This window comes from Cheilinus undulatus, linkage group 12 (genome assembly GCF_018320785.1).
Source record: "Cheilinus undulatus linkage group 12, ASM1832078v1, whole genome shotgun sequence".
NCBI lineage: Eukaryota > Metazoa > Chordata > Actinopteri > Labriformes > Labridae > Cheilinus > Cheilinus undulatus.
In genome coordinates, this window is record NC_054876.1 from 39537291 (window position 1) to 39561866 (window position 24576).

A 24576-nucleotide genomic window follows, 5' to 3' on the forward strand; every position below is an offset into this window, starting at 1 on the left:
AGTAAATAACTATAATTTGATACACTTAAAAAAAATATTAATGTGCTTTACTATTTTTAATGTGCTTTTTCTATTTTTTGGGTTAAAGAGCTTCTACATATTGGTGTATTAACCATTGCAGAAACATAAAAAATGATTTTGGTAATTACCAATTCTGTTAATTTAGGGCAGCTGTGACATAAACCTTACTTGGGTTAGGGTTAGTGTGGTCTAATACATTTGTTAAGCACTGTATGCGAATTTGATAGTTCAGGTTTTTCTTTTTAATATACTGTCAAAAATGTCTAAAATTCTGTTTTTACTCTGTCATTAATCTACTGAGTGTAGAGAAAAAAAAAATTAAAACATACATAATTGAAAAAAGTGACAGGGGTCTGAATACTTCCTCAAAGCACTGTATGCATAACAAAGCAGTGGTCATTTTTAAAGTAATACAGACATTTCAGAGCAAAAATTCTATTTATTGTAGACTTAAGACTTACAGGAAATGTCATGAACACCAATACATCAGACTACTGACAAGTACTTGAAATACAACGGTGATATCCTACTTTGAGCTGGGCCAGGTTGGTGGCCGTCTTCCAGTCCTTGTCATCACGGATGCGGGTCATCCGAGGGAAGCGAATGGAGATGCCATCAGCTGTGTGCATCTCTGATTTAGAAAACTCTGCCCCGGTGATCTCCCAGACAGGTGCTTTCTGCAGCAGAAGAAACATAAAGGACAAGGCAAATATACGACTGCTGCTCCATAAAATAAAAAAGCAATTCTAACTCCATATTCGGGGGAAAAACACTCTGACTATTACTTTCCATAGAAAGACATTTGCGGATGTCATTTCAGAGTTCTATTCCCAGGTATACAAGGCAGGGAAGGGTCATTTCAATCAAATGTTTCATTCTGTGAACTGCTTTCATCTTCGACTGTTTTTAGTAAATATGCGGGCTGAAAACACCTTCGAGCTCAGCAGCGTGGGTGGTCGTTATTTCAGTACATTTGAGAGCAGTTTGTTTGGGTATTTTCCTGCAGAAGACGTGCAGTAGCTGCTTGAAATTCATTCCTAATGGTTTACATCTGGGCTTTGCATGAGCAGCCTCTGCTTATGAGTCAGATCTCACCTCAGGATCCCGAATAAGGAAATCTGGATAATAGTTCTTGACAATTTTCAGCCAGCTTGGGAGTTTGCTTGGGTCCTACACACAGAGACACAGGCAGAGAGAGAGAGAGAGAGAGAGAGAGAGAGAGAGAGAGAGAGAGACAAAGAGATGCATACGCAGAGACACAAAGATTAATTTTGGACTTTATTACATCAGCTCAATATTACAGGCAGACCGCTAAGTGGATCCTCTCTGACCTTGCTGATTTTGATCACATCCAACTCCTTCTGGAGCCGGGCCAGCATGGCGTCATCGTAGCCCCCGGAGCACTTTGTGACTGTGCACCACTTCTTGGAGTCTGGGTCGTAGCAGCCCATCAGAAAACTGGACATGATGCCCCCTGGTGGGTGGAAGAGCTCACTTAGCATTAGGAGGAAAAGGTGGTATAGTGCTATCTGTGGACACACTTCTGACCCGCAAAATATCCCAACACAGCCTTTAAATATGTACGCCTACACAGTTAAAAATTTCTCTTCACTTTGCAAAGCTTGCCTCTCCAAATCCCCTTGTAATCTGTCCTGCAGTTTGTTATGACAAGTGGTTCATCTGATTTGTTGTTTCTGCTCTATTAGCTTGTCTTCACACTGCATGAGCTGTCTTCATTAGCCATGCTTTGAGATTTGTACCTTTGTTTATGCATTTTTTATGCTTCAATTGAGCAATATGCTCATTACCATGCCTCCTCAATGACTTTCATATCTCGTCTGTTTATGTAATTTACCCAATAACACCCTCTTCTAGTGCACTATCTGCATATTTTTCACATAAAATGCTATTATGTAGTACACCAGGCTTTTCATCATCTCTGCTTTTAGTCTTTGGACCATTTAAGGTACTAGGGATGCCCTGATCACCTGTTTTTAAGCAGTCATGTAGAGCTGAGAATCACCAAAATTTTGAACTTTTAATAACTTAGTACTAAGGGTTTGTCTATAAGCGTTCATTTCCCCATTCAGCTAAACACTCATTTAAATTACTAAATCATTTAAACGCTCATTTATTGTGTCAGCGGGTGTGATGTGAGCCTGGTATGCTCTCTACAGCATAGCTAAGACTAAAAGCTAGCGCTGCAATCCTTCCTCTTTGCAGATTGGTATCATGTTTTGATATGTGGCCTCTTTTCACTTCAGTTGAGTAGTTACAAGTGAGTTCAACCCTCACCAGCCACTTTATTTCCATTTACTACTTAAAAAACTGTCATACCGCGCTGCACCTACTACACACTAACTGCTGCTATCACTGAGCTTCCCACATTTACATCCGGTGAAGCGCCGTGGGAAAGCACAGACAGGAAGGCAGCGGCCATTAACTGAAGCTACAGCAGCCTCTAGAGGCGAAAGGTTCATTACAGTTTAAAAGAGCATTATGGACCTCTTGTTCATAAAAAATGATAGGAAATTAGTTGAACCGACTCATAAATCTTGTGCCGGCTAATCTGCTAAACAAATTTAACCATTTAACCGTGTGCATCCCGACTTAGAGCAAGACTTTCATTCATACATTGGGTTGTTCCCCTACATGGACACCGACATAATGGATTTTTTACATCTTACATGTTTATACGGTACCACAGAAGGAACCAAATGATAGAAACTCTTTTTCATTTCAGTGGCTGCCACAATTACTGCCAGAAGTGGGCACAGCAATCTAGAATCTGACTGTTCGATGTTGCTAACTTCCCTCAATTTTACACTCTGCACCTTTAATAAAAGTTGAGCCTTGACATCTTCATATTTTCTGCTCTTGTTTATACTGTTTATTTTTGCTTTTTGTAAAATTATTTTTTCATTCTGCGTTATTGCCTTCTTTGTCATTAATACTGTGATTAATACAAGACTGTGCAGCATTTTGGTCAACTGAGGTTGTTTTAAACATGCTATATAAATAAATTTTGACTTGACTAGACTGTCTTTGGTCAGAAAACTACCATAACTTCACTAGGAATAGCAGAATGTGGAAGTTTTACATGTAGGGGTGAGATCAGCCAATCAGGAACGTTGCTGTGATACTCAAGGATTGTGGGTAATGTTGTGCTCTTAAAGTCAGATGAATAATATAGAAATTTTTGCCTTCTACATGACAATATATCATTAGGCAGCTTGTTGTAAGTCTACCTTTAATACTTATGATATTATGTCCAACAATGAAAAGCAGAATAGACTGGATGATGTTGTGGCTGATAAGGGACAGCAGGAGTCTAATTCCTCATCCCTCACAGCCCTCACAGCACACCATAATGTTTTAAAGGCATTTTACTTAAATTCCAGGGTAGATGCAACTCAGCCGAAACTCTAGGGTTTGGTTACTCTTTAAAATTCAAAGTCAAATTTCAGGCATTTTAAGGATCCACAGGAATCCTGTTTTCAAACACTACAACTGGATGCCAGTGCTCCTCTCACCCATAGACACCAGAGTATTAACCACAGGTGTTCAGTTTTGATGACTAGAGGCATTAATTCCACTAAAATTCTAACCTTTAGTTGTTAATTTAATTTAGTCAACATTTTTGTCTGTGTTAATTGCATTCAGATTTCTCAAGTATTTTTAAATGACTGCTAAAGGGGGTTAACAATATGGCATTGCCGTGGTTCAGGGTATTTAAAAACAGCAGCAAGAAAAAGAAGACGACCCACACTTTTACTTAGATGTTTTAATATTCAGTCTTGGACCCAGGCCTTCATAAAAAGCCTATCGTCCGTGATTATTCAAATTTTTGTGGCACAGATCAAGTGTGCAGGTCTCATCTTCATTTTATTATTCTTTTTTAGCAATGAAAACACATATTTATTGCCAGTTTTGCTTGAGTGTTATTAGTGCACAGTAAAAAAGCCCCCCTGACCATTAAAGATATGTTCAGTGTATTTGTAAAATGAAAACAAATAGGAAAACTGCCCCGTGTTGGCTAATTTTAGTCTCCCCAGAGTCACACTCCTTATCTTGATGAAGGTACAAAAGCTCAAAAAGGACATTAAAACTGTCACACAACAAATGAGAGTACAAAAAATACAACGTGCAAATAAATATGCTGTATAAAGAAATCTAAGTATTGCTGTGGATGTTCAAGGCTTTACTGACCATTTGAGCCTTTTCCATAGAAGGCCCCGAGCACCACCAGGTCGGCCGTGTCAGCCATCGCCCCTTCATTCAAATAGTCCTTCTTCACCTTCAGCCAGTGACGTTTACCTGGTTCATAACTGCCCTGTGACACAAAGATAAAGACCTCTTTAGCATTATTTGGTTCTACTTCATAAGAAAATTAGCCTTACATTAAAATAAGTATTACTTGTTTACACCCACCAGAGATCTCATGAATCAAAAACATATTTCCCACTGACCTTTATGTCTTTTAGCACCAAGCCTTCAAGTCCCTCTCTGATGACACGAGTTATCATATTAGCCAGATCTGCTGCTCTCTGAAGCACAGACACACAAATATTAGCTAATGAGAGCTACAACAGGTGTGCAAAGACAGCAGAAAGCCAAACGAAGAAAGGGGCTTACAGTGACGTGCTTCATCTCTGAAAACAGAATTCTGTTTGGGACTTCCACCATGTTGTCATGCAGGAACTTTCTGCGTTCACACAGAGGCCTGGAGGATAGGATGGAAAAATGCATGACAGTGAGCAGAGCTTAACAGGTATAAAGATACATTTAAGAATATTGGAATATGACACCTGAAAACACTGGGGTTGTTTTATTTTCAGGGTTCAAAATAGTCAAAAATGTCAATATGCAGTATTTTCATAACAACACACAGAGCCCTCTATCGGGACCATAGGTATACTGATCATCACTAAGGCCAACTGGCTAACTACAATGTGAATTCTAGGGGTGGGACAAAATATTGACATAGTAATACACTGTGATCCTGAGTAATTAAATCCAAGTACTGACACACTGGTTAGTTTTTGATTTCTAAAATGGGGCACACCAAATAAAATGATAAAAATAAACATCTGTTTCCCGCTCTTTATGCTTCAGCAAGAGAAAGGATGACTGAGGCACTCCTGCCAGAGAAATGTGTTAAGGCGTACATGCTAGGAAATCTGTACCGTGCTCAAGCACATTTATTTATTCATTTATTTAAATTTATTTATCCAGAAGAACCTCATTGACATCAAGAATCTCATTTACAAGAGTGTCTTGGCCAAGACAGACTGCAGCACATTCACAGAGTTACAGACATAAAACAGAGAAATAATTACAAACTTTGACCCGACTGAGTGTGCTGTGCTATAATCAGGCACAGTACACTTCCCTTGCTCTGACATGGCACTACTGCCCCTAGGCACATAGCACCACAGTCGCACAATGCGCATGTCACTGGGGATGCGCCTGAGTAGCTGTCGGTTAATGGTTAAATTTGGACCCCTTTGTAGTTGGTGCCAGGAAAATGTGTCAGTTAAACTAGTTATTAACATTTTTTATCAGTTAAGGCCCACACTCCTGGTCAAATGTTCTCCTAAACCTGTAACACAGCTGCTGCCACTGGGAGCCACTGTGTTTGTTCTTAATGACAGCTGCATCCCGGCCATAATGCTCCAATATAAACAACCGCTAACTACATTACCCCCAATAGAATTTCGTAGAAGCAGCACATCAATTACTATTTTGATCTGAATATGGGAATAAAGTTATCCAGAGGATGTGTCAGGTCTTACTCTCATAAAACTCGAGTATTGTGTGATAATTTCAGGGTTAGCAAGATTTCTGTCTGTCTGTTGCTGAGGTTTGAATGGAGCATGAATCAGTGTTAAAAAACACAAAGGCATCAGTCCCATCAGGTGTTTGTCTTTGTTCACCACAATGAAAAAATGTTTGCAAACACCCGCCTGAGTGAAAGCACGTTACCTCTCCATGAGGCTCACGCCATTGAAGTAGATACAGTCAAAGACAAAAAGGCACACGTTGGCATCTTGAAAGGCTGCTTTCTAAAGGGGAAGAGATGGAGAGGAGAGTGTGAAGTGCTGCTAAAATGACTGCCGGACAAAAGAAGAAGCTGTGAGAAAGACAGAAAGGTGCAAATTGGCTGTTGTGTCCTCACCTTGTGAACACCCAGCGTCCCAAAGGGAAGGGGTTTACTGGTGTTTGTGTCAATAAGGAGAACTTCAGCATCCAATATCATACTGTGGCCTCCGGGGAAAGCCTGGGGGATGTAGTCCTTGAAATGGACAACCTGAAACAGACACAGAGGCACACAGGGATTAGGAACAGAATGGAAATAAGAGGCACTGGGAAAAAAGATAGAACAGAAAAACTGAGAGACAAGAACCAAGAGCAAATATCCAAAGGGCTTCATGTGGTAAAAAAAAAAACTGTTCTAAAAAACAACTTAGAATACAATACATATCATGACACTGAAAACAAACAATTTTATCAAGATTTTGTAATTTTACTACTGAAGTCAATTTATGTATAATTTCCTTTTATCTCACATCTCTTGAAAATAAAATTCCTGTCTAACTTTTCTTTATAAGTGAAAACGCCTTGAGACAATAAAGAAAATAAAGGCAATGCTTCGAGACTTCGTTAGAAATGTGCTCAGTGCAAGAATTAGGACCAGAAAGGCTTTATTGTCATTGTTGTTAATACAATGAAATTTCGTTTGGAACTCAGAGTCCAGCAGCAATAAAATGAAAATAGAATAAGGATAATATAGAATAAAACAGCAATAACAAAAATAGTAAAAAGAGATAATGAGTCTTAATGAGTCACATTGCACAAGTGAAAAACTTCCCTGAGTGGAGTGTAAACATTATGACAGTTGTAAACATTAAGTACAAAAACGCTGCTGTGAGACTGAGAGCTCTGGGCCGCAACGTCCGTACGCACCGCCATCATCCTGTCCTGTGGAATTAAGACATATCGTTTGGAAATAATTCAAAAGGTAGCGTGTTATATGGATGTACAGGAGTGGGGTGTTAGCTGTTTAACAGCCTTATGGAGAGAAGCTGTTACACATTCTGGCTGTCTTAGTTTTATCTGAGCGTTGTCTCCTAACAGACGGCAGGAGATCAAACCAAGACAGAACAAGCGTGTGTTTCATGTGTGCATGTTTACACCTACAGGCGAATGCCCGGTGAACAGATGTTTTGTTTGATATGCTTTTACAGACATGAAAATGAACAGATGTTAATTTCTTGAACGGTGGTAAAACTGTTATCTCCATGTTGGTAACTTCTGTTCTAAAACGATTTAAAATGAAAATGAGCACGTTCTTTCTTTTCATCTGGTCTTTTATTTTAAACTTTATTGAGTACTGATTTCTTGTTGTTGTGTCATTTTTCTTCTGTGCACTGAATGTTTTTAACAGTCTGTTTTTTGACCATGTGTGTGAAGAGGCGGCTTTGGATCGTCTTTTGACTGGCAGACTGGAGGTTATATCCCCAGCATCTGCAGGCTCATGTTGATGTGTCCTTTGGCAAAGCAATTAACCCAAGTGCTCCCACTGCTGTGTCAGTAGCATATGAATTTATATTCAAATATGACTTTTGATACCAATTTTTCATCTAAAACGTTAACTGCAGCTTATATGCCTTTACGACCAACATGCCAGTATCAAGTGCTGAGACGTGCAACAGGAATACTTCAAGTGCATACAGCTGCCATTGTCAAACACTGCATGACCCTTTAGCTGGGATACATCAGTCCACAGACCAGACGGACAGGGTTTGGCACCACTTTTAACCACCTTTTCTGACATATGTCTCATGTACTACAAGAAAACTGGTCTGCTACAAGGTTATTTCATCTCAACGCACCGGTGTGATAATAGAGTGGGAGAGAGAGACTAGAATGTGCCCAGGAGCACATGCCTGCAGAACTGACTTAAACTTACTCACCTCTCAAAGACTTCAGACTGGACTTGGACTCGAGATTAGAGACTCGTGCCCACTCTTTTTATTTTGTGATTTTGGCATATTAACCTTGAGCTCAATGTCAGTCCCTCATGTCATGATTCAGCTCAAGGAGCACGGGGCAGCCACTGCTGACCCAAGTGGGGATGGCGATCAAGGACCAGTTCCAATTGGTTCAATCCATCGACATAATTTACATTACATTTAATCTTAAAGATTCCCTTATCAATGCATTACTTCCACATGCTTTAAAAAACACAGTCTCATGAAAGGGAGCCAGCACAAACAAGAAGTGAGAAGTCAAGGAAGTAAACATGGCAAACAGAAGCTAAAACAGGTTAAAGAGGTCAAAAACGTAAACAGCACGAACAGCAACGTCTGTCTAACAGTAATTATATGCAAGGCATGCATGTTTTTGCAAAAGAACAGCTAGTTTTGTACAAAATTGTCATTCATTTTGTTACACCAGAGATCTACAATCCAAAGACTAGTTTCTTATAACATCAGAAAATCATTTTTGCTGATACTGATGTCAATACAGATAAATACAGTTCAGACCTAAAACTTTAAAAGGAATACAGCAGCAAATAGCAGCATGAATGGCACTTATTTGCTTCACTATCTGCTCACTCTCAGGGTCCACTTTACAATCATGTCTCTCAAATTATCTTCAAGCACCAACACTCCTATAAAGTTTGGCAGCTTCCTGTAGTTTTCTTGTTTTGTGTCTGAATGTAGGGATGAGCAGCATCAGAGTGTCACTCTCATCCTGACTAGAGGCAGATCCAGTGGAAAATAGGGCCAAAAGTTGTGGCCATTAATGGAAAGCTGTTTGAAGGCTGTTTTTTTTAAGTATATTCACTCAATAAGCATATCCTTAGGCTATTGTGTGGGTTTTAGAGATGTAACAGGCTTAATATGTATTGTGCTACAAGTTTTTGTCTTGTGCTACAAGACTATAAACTGCTATAGCACCACAGCCATTTGCAAACACAGTTAATGTGCAGCCCTGTTAGGTCATAACTGTGTATTTAAAAAACAGGGAGTTTCTGTAGAATACTTTGACGAGTGCTGGTTTGACTGAAATACTTCTCAGTAAGGACAAGTGGCAGGCAAAGAAGGACAGAGCAACTCGTGGGCAGTGAGCCTGTCTCCCAACAATCACTGCAGGCTGAGAGCTAAACTACTGTATGATAGCAAGTAGATGTCAAACTACAGAGCAAAAACCAGTGGCACTAAAAGAGTGACACAGCTGCACAGAAACTGTAGAATTGACAGATAGAAATGGAGATGATCTTGCAAGAGGACAATTTAAGGCTTTTTGTCCCTTTGGGAAAGTCTGAAAGACAGACTTTGGCCTACATACCAGGGCGACTTGTATTTTGGATTTTTGAGTAACTATACTGATGGACATTTTACACAGAACCCTCCACCATGAGTGCATTAATGTCAAGTGAAAGGGTAAATGTGACCTGCGGTATAAGTTGATAATAAAATGATGTGTTATTCAAGCCTAAGCCCATTTACTGCTCCATTTACTTTGAGTTGCTTTTATGTACTGTATAAATGGTGCTACATAACCCTGCTTTGTCCACTGTGAATAGGGCTAAAGGGGCTTTATTGTAGGGTGCATGATGCCCAACAAGTATAAATACAATGACAATAAGCATATTAGCAGATTTGCTCTTCTTTTGAGCTTGCAACCTAAATTTACATTCATTAAACTTGGTTCAGGATGGATTCAATTACTGAAATTAAAACATTAGGAAACTTGGACTTTCTGTAATTAGACTATATTGCAGCCCCAAAGGAATGTTAACCTAACATTAACATAAATTGCTTAATTACAATGGATGAGGGTCCATTTCCAGTTATTTGACTGATGGATGGCACAGAGAGAGAGGCCACACAGGCAATCATGTCTCCAGCAAACCAGGATAAAAAGCCACAAACTATGTCAAAACAGATCTGCAATAGATGCTCAAAGCTGTGTTACCAAGGTAACCAGGTAACTTCATCACCAGAGTATCTTTCATGATGTAAACAACATCTGAATATCTGAACATAATAAGCACTCATTTGAGAACTTTGGTTGAGCCCATTTCTTTCACTAAAGATTATTTGTCTCCTTTGTCTTGTTGCCAGGTGTTCTCTTCAAGGGTTTAATGTTTTCAAGGTTGCAGTGAAGTACAAGCTGTATGCAGCATCCTCTAGTGGTGTGATAGTGAAGTGTAGCTATTTATCCCTGAATATTTAGGACTCTCTGCCTCATGCCGGAAAATCTCTGTGGGAAATGTCTAAATTTCACACTAGAAGAACGTTGCAGTCAATAATCCTGCAGGGGTAAACCTGGATGAGTATTTTCTGTCATGCATCGTCACGGTAATCGGAATAAACTGTAGCTTTACAGATTTCTTTCAACACTGATATCATTCTAGTATATATCAAAAGATAATAGTAATGGTTTTGATAAAGCAATTTCATCTTTATTATTTTAGAAAACATGTAGACAAACTGTCTAAATTTTAAGAATGCACTGCTAATATTTTCTACCCAACTGTGCATATGTATTTGTTCGTTTGGGGCCTTGTGCAGGAGTTTCTGATGGATTCATACCTCCCCCACCCACCTGCCTTGATGAAAAGATGTTGTCTTTTGAAAGCTTTGCTGGTTTTGAATACCAAGGATCATACAAATAACAGAGATTGTCCCATTAAATCATGTGGGAATAAAAAGTATCAAAGAGCAATAAAGATCTGAAAATGAACACAACAGTGTGCACATTTGCAGTATACGTGAATGACAGACCCACCTTGTGTGGTAGCACTGGTTTAAGGCTGCGGCTGAAGTAGCTGAAGTTTTCTCCGCTCTTGTGGACCTGCACTCGTTCGCCATCATACTTGATCTCAGAGTACATCCCGTTTGGACATTTCTTCATGGCGTACTCGACAGATTTACATGCCTCTGCCTGAAATCGAAAAGACAACAGCGATTAACAATAGTGTGAGTAAGAAATAAACAAGTCATTGTTTTCTTCTAAAACTTTTCTCTACTTTTTGTGCTTGCTGAGGTAAACGTATCCCTTAGATTTTGCTTTCACTGAAAATTTGACTTGTAAACAGAGGTTGTGCTTCAGTCATTGACAGAATTTTTTGAAGGACGGTGGAAGATTATGATGACTGTCGGTCATTTCGACTGACTGGAATGACCCTGTGTTTCATCACACATACATATGCACAGACCTTTTCTAGGTAATTAAACCTATTGTTTAAAAACAAGAATTCCTCTTGTAGCTTGTGAGCACTACCATTGACTTACACACCGTAGTTAACTGAAAGTGTGCCTCGCTCTGTACCAATGGCACACTGAGGGGCTGCCGGAGGAGTCCGAGAGCATCAGTCACAGATGGCTAAATATTATTATTTATTATTATTTCAACAGAGCAGACTTCTTTTGATCATTTTGCTGTATGGAGACATGGGCTTTCTGGATGTTTTTCATGCTTTGAAAAAAGCAATATCCTGCAAAGGATTAATAATAGGGGTGAGAAAAAAAATCGATAACACTAAAATATCACAGTATTTCCTGGTGCAATAATGTATAGATATTTTATTAATTAGTAATTTACTTTGTTGGTGTGGGAGTTTGTGGTTTAATTTCACTCCCTGACCACTAGTTGGAGGCAGGCAGCTGACTCTTCCCACTTCTCTATTTTTTCCCTCTATTTTGTATTCTCTAGTCAGACATATTTTGTGAATTATCGTTATACAATTTTCTTGCAATATATCGATTATCACAGTGTTGCAGTATCATGATAATATCGGTATTGTGGACCATTTATCGTATTGTATTGTGAGGAACCTTGTGATTCCCACCCCTAATTAATAAAGTATCCATCTAAATGTTTTTGCTTTTCTCATGTCACACTGACAGACACATCTACTTCCTTGTTCGTCTCTGATGCAGCATCTTTTGTATTTTATTCCTGCCTTTTACATAAAGAAGTAATTCATCCAATGAATTCTAACACTTTTCTTCTCTTAAAAGGCGCATTTAGGCACCAGCACCATCTAAAAAGTATTAATTCAAGCAGTTTGTATGCAGTTTACCTTGCTACAAAAAGAGTGACAGCCTCCTGCAAAGTACAAAATCCTGGCTCCTGGCTCAAAAAGCTCTAAATAGCAAATGAAAACAAACTAGGTCGCCACTAATCATTAAGTTTTACACTTATTTAATAAAGAAAATATAAGGCAGCAGCAAACAGACGCTATTTAACAGGAAAATACTAAAGAAAGCCTCAGATTGAAACTCTTCCGTGCCCATATGCTACTGTCTTATTTTTTCTTTAAAAGAAGTGTAAGACTTTAGAACAAGCGCTGATCTGTCTTTTGTTTCTTTCTTCTTATTGAGCTCAAACAGCAAACCTCCCAGGGATCGGTAGGTCTATGACTTATTAAATGATGCTTAGTCTAAATAAAGTGCATCAAAATGACAGACAGCAAACAAGTCTAGCCCAACCTTCTTTCTAAATTACTTTTAATTTACTAATTGCATTAAGCTGAGTGCATATAGCCAGAAGAAATATATGCAAATTACAAGAAGAGAAATATTGACAGTGAAAGCAATAAGCAGCTGATTCATTCAGAGGAAAAATGTAGTCTAAACTACAATGCGGACTCTATTTTTTGGTTGACACTACTCTAGAAGTCACAGAAAACATCCCTATCGGTATTGACAAAATTATTATACAGCAATTTAAGCAATGTCAAGGCATTGTTATACTAATACTGATGCTGCAGCTGATGTGACCACCTTTTCACCTGCTGCTCTGAGTGTATAAAACACATTTTTTCAGCCAAAGTTTCACTGTTTTTTTTTTTTGAGTTGCGTCTCCTTTGCTAATGGGTCTACTTTATTAACAGCAAAGTTTATGTAGACTTTTATATTATCAACACCTTTAAAAAGGCACAGCAAGTTTTCAGACTTAAAGTTTAATTTCAGTGGAAAGCTGGAAACTGTAGTGTTATTAATTTACAAGCTTGAATCTGATATAGCTGCAATGCACTTTACGACTTTTACTTTCCAACTGTGTAATAAAAAGTCAGTATGTAATGTGTAATTTAATGGTCAGTGGGTACTTTGGAAAACTCATAAATCATGCAGAATTAACACCCACATTAAGAGGGAGGTTAGAAAAGTCGTGCCTTTACAGCAGAGTAATCAGTGAGGTCCAGCTGCTTCCTTTTCAGTTATCTAGTGATGATGACCCATCAGCTGGAAAAATCCCATTTTCTAAATCCCGAGGAGTTTAGCCCTAGTGTCAAGGAATGCAAGGATTGAGAATTACATACTTTCAGATCAGTCAAAGGCAGTGATGCAGCCTCAAGGGGTGTTATGTTGTTTCATTAACCTGAGTCTCTTTTTAATGCAAATTTAGGGGTCTAAAAATGTCTGATGTGTGCCAAAAATAAAACCCTTCTCCAGTAGATAACAGCAGATAAAAGTAGGGGTAGCTGGAAACCTTTTGGCTAATATATTTGAACAGATGTGCAGAATTAAACTGTGTCCAATGTATCCAAATCTACAAAAATGGCTTCACAAGAAGAGGATAAAAGTTTTGTGTTGGCCCAGCTAGAGGTCAGACCCGAATCCTGCTGTGAGGTGTCCAGAAGAGACCTGTGCACAGAAAATGCCCTCCAATCAGAGAGGTTTTGAGCTTTTCTACTAAAGGGAGGGCAAATTTTGCCCAGCTAAAACATACCATGCTGATATACTTCTATCCAAAAGGTCTGGGCTCTGGCTAGGCTAATCCAAAACTTTTACCTTCTTCCAGTAAGGCCATTCTTTTGTAGATTTGGATTTGCATCATGCATTAATCAGTGCAAAAAGCTTTCATTTTACAATAGCATTCATAAGAGGTCAAAATGTGCCTTTGCTATCACAATTCATCAGCTCACTTTAACAATTTAGTAAGGTATCTTAGTCCTAACCCATTTCCTTTAAAAACTATAAAGCCAAGTATTAAAGCAACAATTATGAGCTGCTATTGGAAATCTATTTCTAGTTTAGTTAATTCATTATTACAGATAACTCACATAGTTTGCCCTAAAGCCATAATTTTCTTCAGAGTATCGACCTACTGCTGGATCCATGGCATGGATTATGAATTTGTTACATTAGGTCTTCACCTGTAGGGCATTTCATGTTCATTTGTTTCATGTTGTGTATGAACATATTACTCTAAACATCTCATGTTATTGTTGTTATTGTAATTTGACAATGTGTTAAGCCAGGCTTTTAAGTATACAAAAACATCTCCTTATGATTTACAGCATAATGTCCTTACATTCCTCCCAATTCATCCAAGCCACTCCTAAATTAAATAACATTACTAACACATTAATAATTTACATCTCACTGGTGCTACTCACCAACATGGGCTGCACGGGGGTCATGAGTGACGCCTCCACCGAGAGGAGTTTCCTCGGTCCTGAACCATTAGACGCCTCCTGCTGATTCCTCAACACTCGCTCAATCACATCGCCAAGGTTACGTGAGGCCTTGAAGGCATCATAAGCATTCGGGTCCACAGCATCCAAGCTGCAGTTCAGCCAAGAAAAGGGCAAGTTCAATATCTGTATGAATTTATAACATTTTTTCAGCGTCGTAACAATGAAAGTTAGCCTTCAGACACTTACACATGCTTCGCTCCAGCATTCATCTTGAGGTCATGTTTAATGAGTCGAATGATGCATTTCAAGTCGTTACTGGTGCATCTGTGAAGAAAAGAGAATGCAGACTTTGACTGTGGTGGTTATAAAATGCATGAAACTAAAACCTGTAAAGGTGATATTATGCTTTATAGTAATTTCATTCACAGAAACTGCATCTAAGATAATAAAAAATTCTGTTACAGTGCAACAAAGTAATGCTCCTTCTAGTGTAAAGCAGGCAAATACACATAGTCCTTCTATTAAAACGGCTGCTGTGGAAGGCAATGTCAAATGAAGATGCCTCAGGTCTGTGTCTGTGTATGTGAGAGATGCCTGAGGCAGACAACCAAAAAAATGCAAAACAACAACGAATACTAAGAATAAAAAGCAGTGCAAGCAGAACAACTAGAAAAAAAATCTGACATTAACAAATCCAATGAAAGAAATCACAAATGTCTGCCTCCCTGCCTCTGAGGCCTCTTATATTCAGTAAAGTATTACGCTAGGTGTTTAAAAAAAACAAAGAACAGCCAAAATTTAAGACACTCCGTGGAGATGTATGATTAAAACAAGGCCAGGAATAATCACTAGTGTATCTAGAGCAGGGTTTCTACATGCTTTGAAAAATCAAAATTAAGATCTGAAATGAGAAAATCCTCAAAAAAGGCATGAGATTTCTTGGGACACTGGGCCAGGGCTGAATGAACTATTTATGAAATGTCAAATGATGTAGGGCAAAATACAATTTTTGTAAATAAATGCCCAAATTTGATTATTTCTGGTGTATTTGAAACCTCTATTCTATCAATATATCCCATGATTATATTCATCATAACACATTTTTGCAGGTGAGCTGAGCTGTTTACTATCCTAAAGCAAATTAATACAATTTGGGCTCTTTTCAGCTGCAAAGATAAGACCAGCCATTTCATCGTCTATTAAGTTATTTTGTTAATGGAAATAAGAAACAGATTATAAAACAAGTCGAAACACATTAAATGTAGCCCTGTACTCAATACGAAATAGTTGACATCTTAAACATCAATTATTCACTCAAAATGTTTACTCACTAAACTACAGTAAAATCAATCACCTTGCATGTGAACAGGATTTAGCTCATAAAGCAGGACTGCAGACTTAAACACCATACTAAATAACCTCATTGCTTCTACTTTTCTTTGCTGCCTTATTCATACAGAAATGATATTTTACTTTCTAGCAATGGCCTCCAGCTCAGTCTGCTGGTCATCCTCCTTGGACAGCTGGGCCAGGCGGGTTAGGGATGCATCTACTTCCTGGATGGTCAGGAGGCTCTTTGATGCTGCAGGAAACGATTTACTGTCCTCAAAGAACATCCTCACTGTCTCGGACACATCACCCTTCAAAAGAGACAACACTGTATCATTGAAGTGCCATTTTTGACAATCAGAGTCTCTGACAGAACATTCAGACACAATGGAAATATTAAAGTCTAAGATTTAAAGGTATAATTCATTTTTTGTTGAATAGGGGTACTTAATCGCAAGCGTATTAGCCACAGGTGATGCTGGTCAGCTCAGCGTATTCATTAAGAAACTGGTCAGAGTACCAGCATTGAAGCAAGGCTCTACATTGAGCGGCCATGCGGGTCGTTTATGCCTTGCATTAACATCCATTTTGGGAATTTAGATACCAAGTTGACTGCACTTAGTACCTGCATCCATACAATGCATTAATAATACATCTTCAGTGACAGCATGTGATAGGAGCTCATTTGCCTGCCCCTGATGAAAATAATAATACATTTCTGGGATATTTGGAGAAAGTGTGATTTAAAGTAAGATCACAAACCTGTTCCAGATCGCGCACCATGTCATCCTGGTTACACCTGAATATGCGGCTAAAGAGTTTAACAATCTGTTTGTCATTAAGGTTGTAGACACTTTTTACAACGCCTGGTAGGAGCAGCTTCACTGTCAGGTAAAGATCTCCATGGAACTTATCTAGAATTGAAAGGAAAAACACTTTAGATGAACATTTGATGTTGTATTCTATCAGAGTTAAAATCTGATAATACCAGTAAAATCAAAACAAACAAAACAAGACAAAGATTAAGATACCAACCTCCACCTGTGCCCTTCTTTAGAAACTTCTCAATAATCTGTGTCTTGGTGTTGTAGCTGTTGTTTTCAGCCACCATGGCACAGAGCTTGCGAAACTCTCTGAGGAGACAGTCCTTGTGATGGGGGTCACAGAGCTGTGAAGACAGGGCGCTGCCCTGGCTGGCTTTTGCAGGGGAAGAGGACGGTCCTGGGCTGCTGGAGCTGCCAGCTTTTGCAGCTGGTGAGAAAGAGAAGTGAAACAAAAGAGAACATCAACCAATGATTTAGCAAAGCAAAATCTAAGAAAACACGATTCAGATTTCAACAGTTTAGATGATCATTTATTGGTTTAGCAGATTATTTTGTTCCTGATTTTCAGTCTTTGTAGTGTAGCTTAAGGCTAACAATTTATCTGCAAAGCTTTGGAAAACACATGAACAAAATGATAGCAGTTACACTTCAGTCTGGAGCTGTTGTTTCCAAAATACACATATCCATATTCATCAGACTCAAGGGACTTCATGTCCTAGTTATTGCTCTTAGGCTGCATACAAATCAGAGATTTACAGAGATCTGTAAAGCCAGAGTTAAAGATGTTTTCATTATTTAAACTCATATTTTTCTTTTAATTGAAATAAATAAATAATGCATTTGATTATCACAGGATTTACGAAAAAAGCAGGCTTCTATCTATTTATTGCTAAAGACTGCACACTGAAGAAGCTTTTAGGCTTGTCCTAGTCTTAAATAAAGGTTGATAATTGAGGGTGAAATACATGGTCTTTTTGGAGGTTTTTAGTGCTGTTTTATGGCAAATGGCTCTGTTTAGCTGAACCATCACAAAACTAATCATGAATTTCTCTCTTATAAGTCAGTAAGGGAATAAAAAACTCTCCATCAGCTCAGAGGAACACATCACAAGCAAAGCAAAACTTTTTTATCAACCGGTTTAAAAAAGTGAAAAGAAGAAAGTTCAAGTTTTTCCTTGTCACATGTGTAATAGTCTCCGTGGTCTAGATTTTTTTCAATAAAACCAGCATCTTTCCTCCCACACAGCTGAGCATTTTATCTTATCCCTCACCTTATGGCTGTTGTTTTTCTTGCTTTTTGTCCCCAAAACCTTTTATTATGTTGTGCATTGTGTATAAAGTCCTAAGCACTTACAATGTTTTCAGTTTTTATCATGTTTTTATGGTTCTTTAGCCTCTGTGGATTCATGTTTTATGGTCCCCTTCTGCAAAAACAACAACAATCTAAACAGAACTAACCTGCTACTACTGTATACTGGGAAGAACATCCTGGATCACCAGTCTGTGATTTGTTTGCATTAAATATCAAACTCATGCAGGCAGATAAAAGGATCATTTTAGATACAGCAATTTACTAATTAATCAATTCTCCATGAGAAAGGAAAAGGGTTTTTTTCATATCTTTCCCATTCAGAGATATCCCTTTTAGCTTTCTTTTTTTAATTTCCTGTTATTGTGTGTGGCTTCAAAGCAAAGATGAAAAAATAAATACTCAATTGAACGTAGATGTCATGTCTTACCAGTGAAGCCTGAGAACTTGCGTGGAGCATTGACCGATGGATCAGCAGGAGGAGCCATTAGTTGGCCACTGGTGTTCATCTTGGCCTGCACCTTCTTCTTTGGAGATGAATTGACTTTGGCCATAAGGTCTACAAGACAAAGAAGCTTCCAGTTGACATAGCAGACCACAGCTTTCAAACTTAAGATTCAGATTTAAGGTTCAATGCACAAGTGGAACAGTGGGCTTAAACAAACATTCATATGAAAATTAAGAAATGTATGCCAAAGATCACTGCAGCAATATGATTGTCAAAATGTTATTTTTCAATACTTTGTGAAACTTTTCTGTATCAATACAATACAATTTCCATTATTATGATTGATAGAATCCAAAAGTACCAAAGTTTTACAAAAAAAAAAACAAGCTACAGTACTTAGCTACTGAAAGAGCGGCAGAGCACAGTCTAAATTGCACATAAATAGGCAACATTTCACTGTCAAACCACTGTTATGAATTTGTGCAGTTAAGAAAGAGTGAAGGAGTTCGTTTGCAACTTATGCTGATCAAAAACAAGAAATTAGCCAGTTCTGAGCGGCTGCTTTTTGTTGCCAGAGTACCAGAATAGGTATCAATATTGTTTGAGTTTTATATCATACTTAAGTTTGAAATTCTGGTATAGGGACAACCCTATGCACTATGCAGTACACAAGAGTATGATGCTGTTAATCACAAATTAAAATAGAAATTCAATAAATTTCATCTTCTTTTCTCGGTTAATAAGAGCAGAGCAATGCCACTTCCTGCCCTCCAGAATGACCATGCCTCCATTTGGATGAAAACAAACCCCAAGACAGAATGACGGTAGATTCAATGCTATTACGTTGCATTTTGTGCTTCAGAAATGATCATTTAGGTTTAGGTTTTTTTTTTTTTTTTTTTTTTACTCTCAAATGATAAAGGAGTATAAAAGAAGAACTAGAGGGGGAGCAGGTCAAATGTGAGTTCGGTGTTGTGTTCCTACAGACTTCAGGCCAGGGTCTAACTGACTGTTATCAGATTCTTTACACATTCACCAGTGCATCAACAATGCTTAAAAGTTAAGCTCCAACCCATTTAACATGGTTGAAATATAACATAAGGTATGTGATGGTAGTTATGGCATATCAGTAATACTCATGTAGACCTACAATATTGTTCACTTTTTAATGTTACAAAGAAAATCCCTGCTCAGAAAAGTTATCACTTTTAACTTTCTGGCCACTGGATTTGTCTCTTAATGACTGTTAGAACTTGAAGCTTTTAAAACGCTTAAGACCCCATCTTTCCTATTTACCCGCATTCCTTCTTGTCTAATGTTTTCTCCTAGAGAAGGGCAGGGTTGGCATTTGGGCAAAGTATTCATATCAGTTGCTCTAATCAATCAATCAAACAGTCTGAGTAACATTTGTCTGGTTCATTAGAGAATGTTACCTAACATGGTTATGAGGAAGTTGTTCTGGTTAAACAGGTAGGCTTATGTAGTTTAAACAAAGTGAGACACACCTTGTAAGAAGTAAAAAACATAATCTGACTGATAGACAACACAGTCTTTCTGTATCATTGTATATTAATACACAAGTGAACCATATACTTGTTTAAGGGCCCTACTTATGTGTACTGATGCATCTAAATCTTTCTCATTATCTGCCACTAATAAACTGTTATGACAAACTGACTGCTGCTTTTACAGTCATGTTATGCAAGCTGAGGTTCTGTATAGAAATATTTTTGTATTAGCACAGCATTACAGCCTGTAGTCAGTTTTAGTGACTCGTGGCTTTTCAAATATTTGATGGAGTATAAATCATAAAGAAAAATCTTAGAATGAATACCTAAAAATATGCCTTTAGAATCTAAAAAATACATTATTTAAGTGTTTGGCTGTTTTACCTGAAACATGTTTATTGATGAGCTCTTTGTCTTCATCCTGCAGCTCCTCCCAGCCCTCCAGTTCTGTGATGTCCTCAATCTTCTTGGTAGTGGCTCTTGCCCTTTCCAGCTTTTCAAATATGCACTTCACATGATACCACTCTTTCATCTCTCCCGCAGACTCGCTAAAAGGGTTTGGCACAATCTTTCCGATGCGCACTATGCCCTTTTGGATCTTGTCCTTGCATTTCTTACATCCCGCAGTGCCTCGTTTGGCATACTCCACTAAAAACCTCTGTTCTGACATGTCTGACTCACTTGAGAAACACTGATGTAGGCAAAGGTGGGGAGGACTGTTTTGGAGAAGTCTTTTTTTATGGGCTACCACAGAGAAGTGATGGATGTCCTTTGAAAAATGCAACGAATCACCAGCTGGAGGTAGATGTTTAAAGCATGAAAGGACTCTACACTCTCTCCACGGTTGCCAACACCTGAAAAGTGTTCCAAACAGTTGTCGACCTACACAAACAGCCCTATGAGTCAATAAAATAAGATGTCTCTGCATCCAGTTGTGACAGTGTCCAGGTTACAACCTAAAGAAAGAAAAATGGACATAGTGGTTAAAGACATGGATTTTAGCTTTGATTGTTTTTTTTCTTTTTTATCCTAGATTAAGGCTTGTTTACCCTAAACATCTGTGAAACCATCAGCTTCGGTTAAGGCTAAATGATATGGACCAGAAATCATACTTTGATACTTATTTACTGAATGGCAACAACATAATATCCGTTTTCTCTTTGATGAAAAAAGTCAGCTCTAAGTCAAACTTGCATGAGCCAAAAGTCACACATGCACTTTAATTTACAGCTGGCCTCAAAATGTCAGCAAGCACATAAAAAAACTACATTAAAAATGCACCGATTGTAATTTATCAGGGCTGATGTTAAAGACGTTATCTTAGCTATTATAAATGTTGATGTTTTGTTGGTCCCTGATAAATATAAGCTTAAACAAAACATGAACTAAATTACTTCCTTTGATGCAACACTCCCAAAATGCCAATATTTTCTCCCATGTTCAACCATAAAACATACCAACAGAGTACACTTTGCTGATAATAAATATGTTCTCTGAATAAAGCACTAGGTATGCCAGATGTCAATCTAAAATTTAAATGATACAATGTAAGAACATCTGTCACTGATATCTGTTTATGCCACTTAATTTCCTGATGGCCAATGCTTGTCAGAAAGGCTGATATTGGCCAGTTTAACTCATGTATCTGTGCTACCCAAATCATTAAATTAAATAACCCATTTGTAAAAAAAAAAAAAAAAGAAAAAAAGTAGTTTATAACACAATACTCCTTTGAAGAAAAAATGTATTAAAAAAAAGATTATTCACCACTTTTTCTAATCATTTTAAACAGCTTATTTTGAGATAAATAAGCATATTACTGTAGGAAGTTTTTACTCTAGACAGTATAGTTATTGAGCATTAGGCCTGACTCTTTTTTTTTCTTTGAATAAAACAAATGAAGGCAGAAGAATCATAAAACATTATTTAACCCAAATTAAACTATATAGATTCAAACAATATTGCCTTACCTATATCTTGTTTGAAAATGTATCTGCAGATCTTAAAAACATGTAACACTGCCCAGTCCACCTTGACTTTAATCTTGCACCAGCTTTCTGACAGGGCTTGGACTTACTGCCCTCGTAAAAATGATCTGTGCAACAATGATGTGATGTTCATGAACGAGCTGGCTCAAAGAGCCGACTCTTTTATGTGAAGCTAAGATATGGATCCTGCTCGAGAGCCGATTTATTGTTATTATTATTATGTAGTTGCTAATATTATTATTATCAACATACATTTTTGTGTACATGTGTTATTTGATTAGCAGGGTTCAGCTTTTTTTCCTCATTGCTCTACTACAGACACACCATGTATTAGAGACACAAGCTTGATGATTTAACACTATTTTAATACCAGGTGTGCCATACAGCCCTGTGAGCAGCTTTCACCTGACCCACAATGTATTTTGGGGAGACAACATATTTTGAAACATAATAACATAACATTTTCATCAATTAAAATAAATAAGCGTGATTAGAGTAAAATATAATCACAAATATTAATCATAAGTCATAATATTGCTAAATTTGGCAGAAGAAATGAAGCCAAACTGGCACCCAAATAAACAGCTGCTTAAGAGCCGAAAGAGCCGACTCTTCTTGCTGAGCTGAGTCAAATGCCCCGATCACTAAAAATAGCCTGAACTCCCATCACTACTTTGCAACATGTCAGGACTTGTGCCTCTGTATTATTGCAGGTACAGGTAGTCCAGTGAGCAAAGTGTGAGAGTTTCATAAATTAAGTTTTAATAATTCCGTGTCTGCAACGGTCCAGTCAGTCTGGATAATACTTCACTTTTACAGTTGTTAACAAAATGTTTCATTGTTGATAACTTGTTTACACTTAATTTTCTCGGTTACGATCAATAAGGTGAGTTGCAATCCAAATAAGGCAATCACTTAATTCACAACAAAACCTTAGTATCATTTCATACTGCAAAATTAATCAAAAGAACTTAGAAAATATTCTGATAGCCGCAACATTTCTCCAGTATTTTAACTTTTTTATCTTTTCACTTGGCATTTCATTCAAAGACAACGTCTCTATTTAATGCGATCATTTTCTCAACAAATTAAAACACCTTTATAGAGTATTACAGACCAGTCCCTGAGTTTGGTGACACGAAGTCAATTGTTAGGCTAGCTAACTGATTAGCTTAGCATCAGAGTTGCGATCTACATTTCGTATATAAACAGAGGGCTGGCTACAAGATTGCACGCTTACTATAAAATGTTTTTGCTTTCATATTTTTAAATATTAAACTACTATACCTCATAGAAGCTCTGAAAATGTAATAGCACGGTTAATATCGCCACTTCTCCTCATTGTTGTTAGCCAACAGCTAAACACTGTCGAATTGTTCTCAAGGCAAAAGCTACTTCCGGATTGGTCAAGTAAAACAAAAGCTGTAGTGATGAGAAATAATTAATATTGAAATATTAACGCAATAAAGTTGTATTTAATCAAATATTGTGTCTTTAAGTAGTTCGTTCTTACCGTTACCCTAATTAACATATTAAGAAAAGTGGCATTTAAAATACAACGAGTGACAATTTCATTTTATTTTGAAGGATACATTTCACGAACCGGTGCCTCCTTACGGCATCCTGTTTAACTTGCAGCTGCTGTTCAAAAAAGAATACAGCATGGGCAGCGGCAGCGGTGGCTTCACGATGCCTAAACGAGACATTCAAACGTGTTGCATGATGTTTACTGCCATCTGCTGAGCAGGAGCACTTTACCTTTCTGTTCTGGATTACAAGCTACTCTTAAACCTAGTCACAGATTTAATAATTATCAACTATGAGCCGCGAGCCTATGAATATAGTGTTAACCTATCTATTAATAGACGTGTCATATAAAATAGCTTAATCTTTAATAAGCCTGTTTAAAGGATATTGTCAGCATGTAACAATACCTGCATGTATTTATTTTAGTTCTTAATGAGAATTGAAGAAATTCTGCTTTTATTTTGATTGGCAAGATTGTAGCCTACATAAGGCAAATTTCCTGAATCTTTTAGGGCCCACCAAAAACCCCTTGTACAACCATAAGATGATACTCAAATATTTACCTTCCATTAATCATTTTTTTCATAAGCAGGGAATTTCAATGCAAATGCTTTGCTCTCAGATACACTGATATTACATCAAAGTGTTTGTGCAAAGTACAACGAGCCGCTGCCATTTATTTTGATTTAATCAGGCATCTGCAAAATCGCTTACATTTTCTTTCCAAATATTCATCCCTGCCAATTCACTTTGTGGCCCAGCAAACTCTTCCCAAGTAGCATTAATGTCTTCAGTTCTTAGAATAGGAAAGCAGGCGATATAGTACAGTGTTGAACTGTGTCAAAGTGTTAGCCGAGCAGCAGTGAAACCATGATATGAGGCATAGTAGAAACGGAAGTGTTTTGTTACTTCTAAGACAATAATAATAATAATAATAAAAATAATAATAATAGTAATAATAATAATAAAAGTAATAATAATAATAATAACGCAATTAAACATTGTAGGATCATTTAATGCAGTGTTTATTTATTTAAACTTTATGATTTTTAGTTGTTGTAAATGACCCCTAGAAACGGAGAAAATTTGGGAAACAATTTCCTAGCAAAAATGTTTTTAGAATTGTTTAAAGCTGCAGGCAAAAACAAAAAAACAAAACAAAACAAAAAAAAAAAGCTTT

At 37.6% G+C, this 24576-nt stretch overlaps 1 protein-coding gene across 2 annotated transcripts in view; it reads right to left on the reverse strand.

The window, feature by feature from the left end:
• Positions 1-23250, reverse strand: part of lig3 (ligase III, DNA, ATP-dependent) — a 33146-nt gene extending 9896 nt beyond the window's left edge. Inside the window, exons 1-17 of one of the 2 annotated variants that reach the window (XM_041801130.1) lie at positions 21852-21938; positions 20266-20837; positions 18356-18484; positions 16829-17044; positions 16556-16707; positions 15938-16104; positions 14711-14788; positions 14444-14612; positions 10825-10980; positions 6200-6331; positions 6007-6086; positions 4657-4744; positions 4491-4568; positions 4231-4354; positions 1353-1495; positions 1117-1191; positions 552-698 (exon numbers count right to left, since the gene is read on the reverse strand). In XM_041801130.1, coding sequence (XP_041657064.1) covers positions 552-698; positions 1117-1191; positions 1353-1495; positions 4231-4354; positions 4491-4568; positions 4657-4744; positions 6007-6086; positions 6200-6331; positions 10825-10980; positions 14444-14612; positions 14711-14788; positions 15938-16104; positions 16556-16707; positions 16829-17044; positions 18356-18484; positions 20266-20809 — 2478 coding nt within the window. In that variant the 5' untranslated portion in view covers positions 20810-20837; positions 21852-21938. Of the gene's footprint in view, positions 1-551; positions 699-1116; positions 1192-1352; positions 1496-4230; positions 4355-4490; positions 4569-4656; positions 4745-6006; positions 6087-6199; positions 6332-10824; positions 10981-14443; positions 14613-14710; positions 14789-15937; positions 16105-16555; positions 16708-16828; positions 17045-18355; positions 18485-20265; positions 20838-21851; positions 21939-23156 lie in introns of those variants that run through there. The other variant, XM_041801129.1, reaches the window with a different exon arrangement.
• Between the last annotated feature and the right edge of the window lie 1326 nt (positions 23251-24576).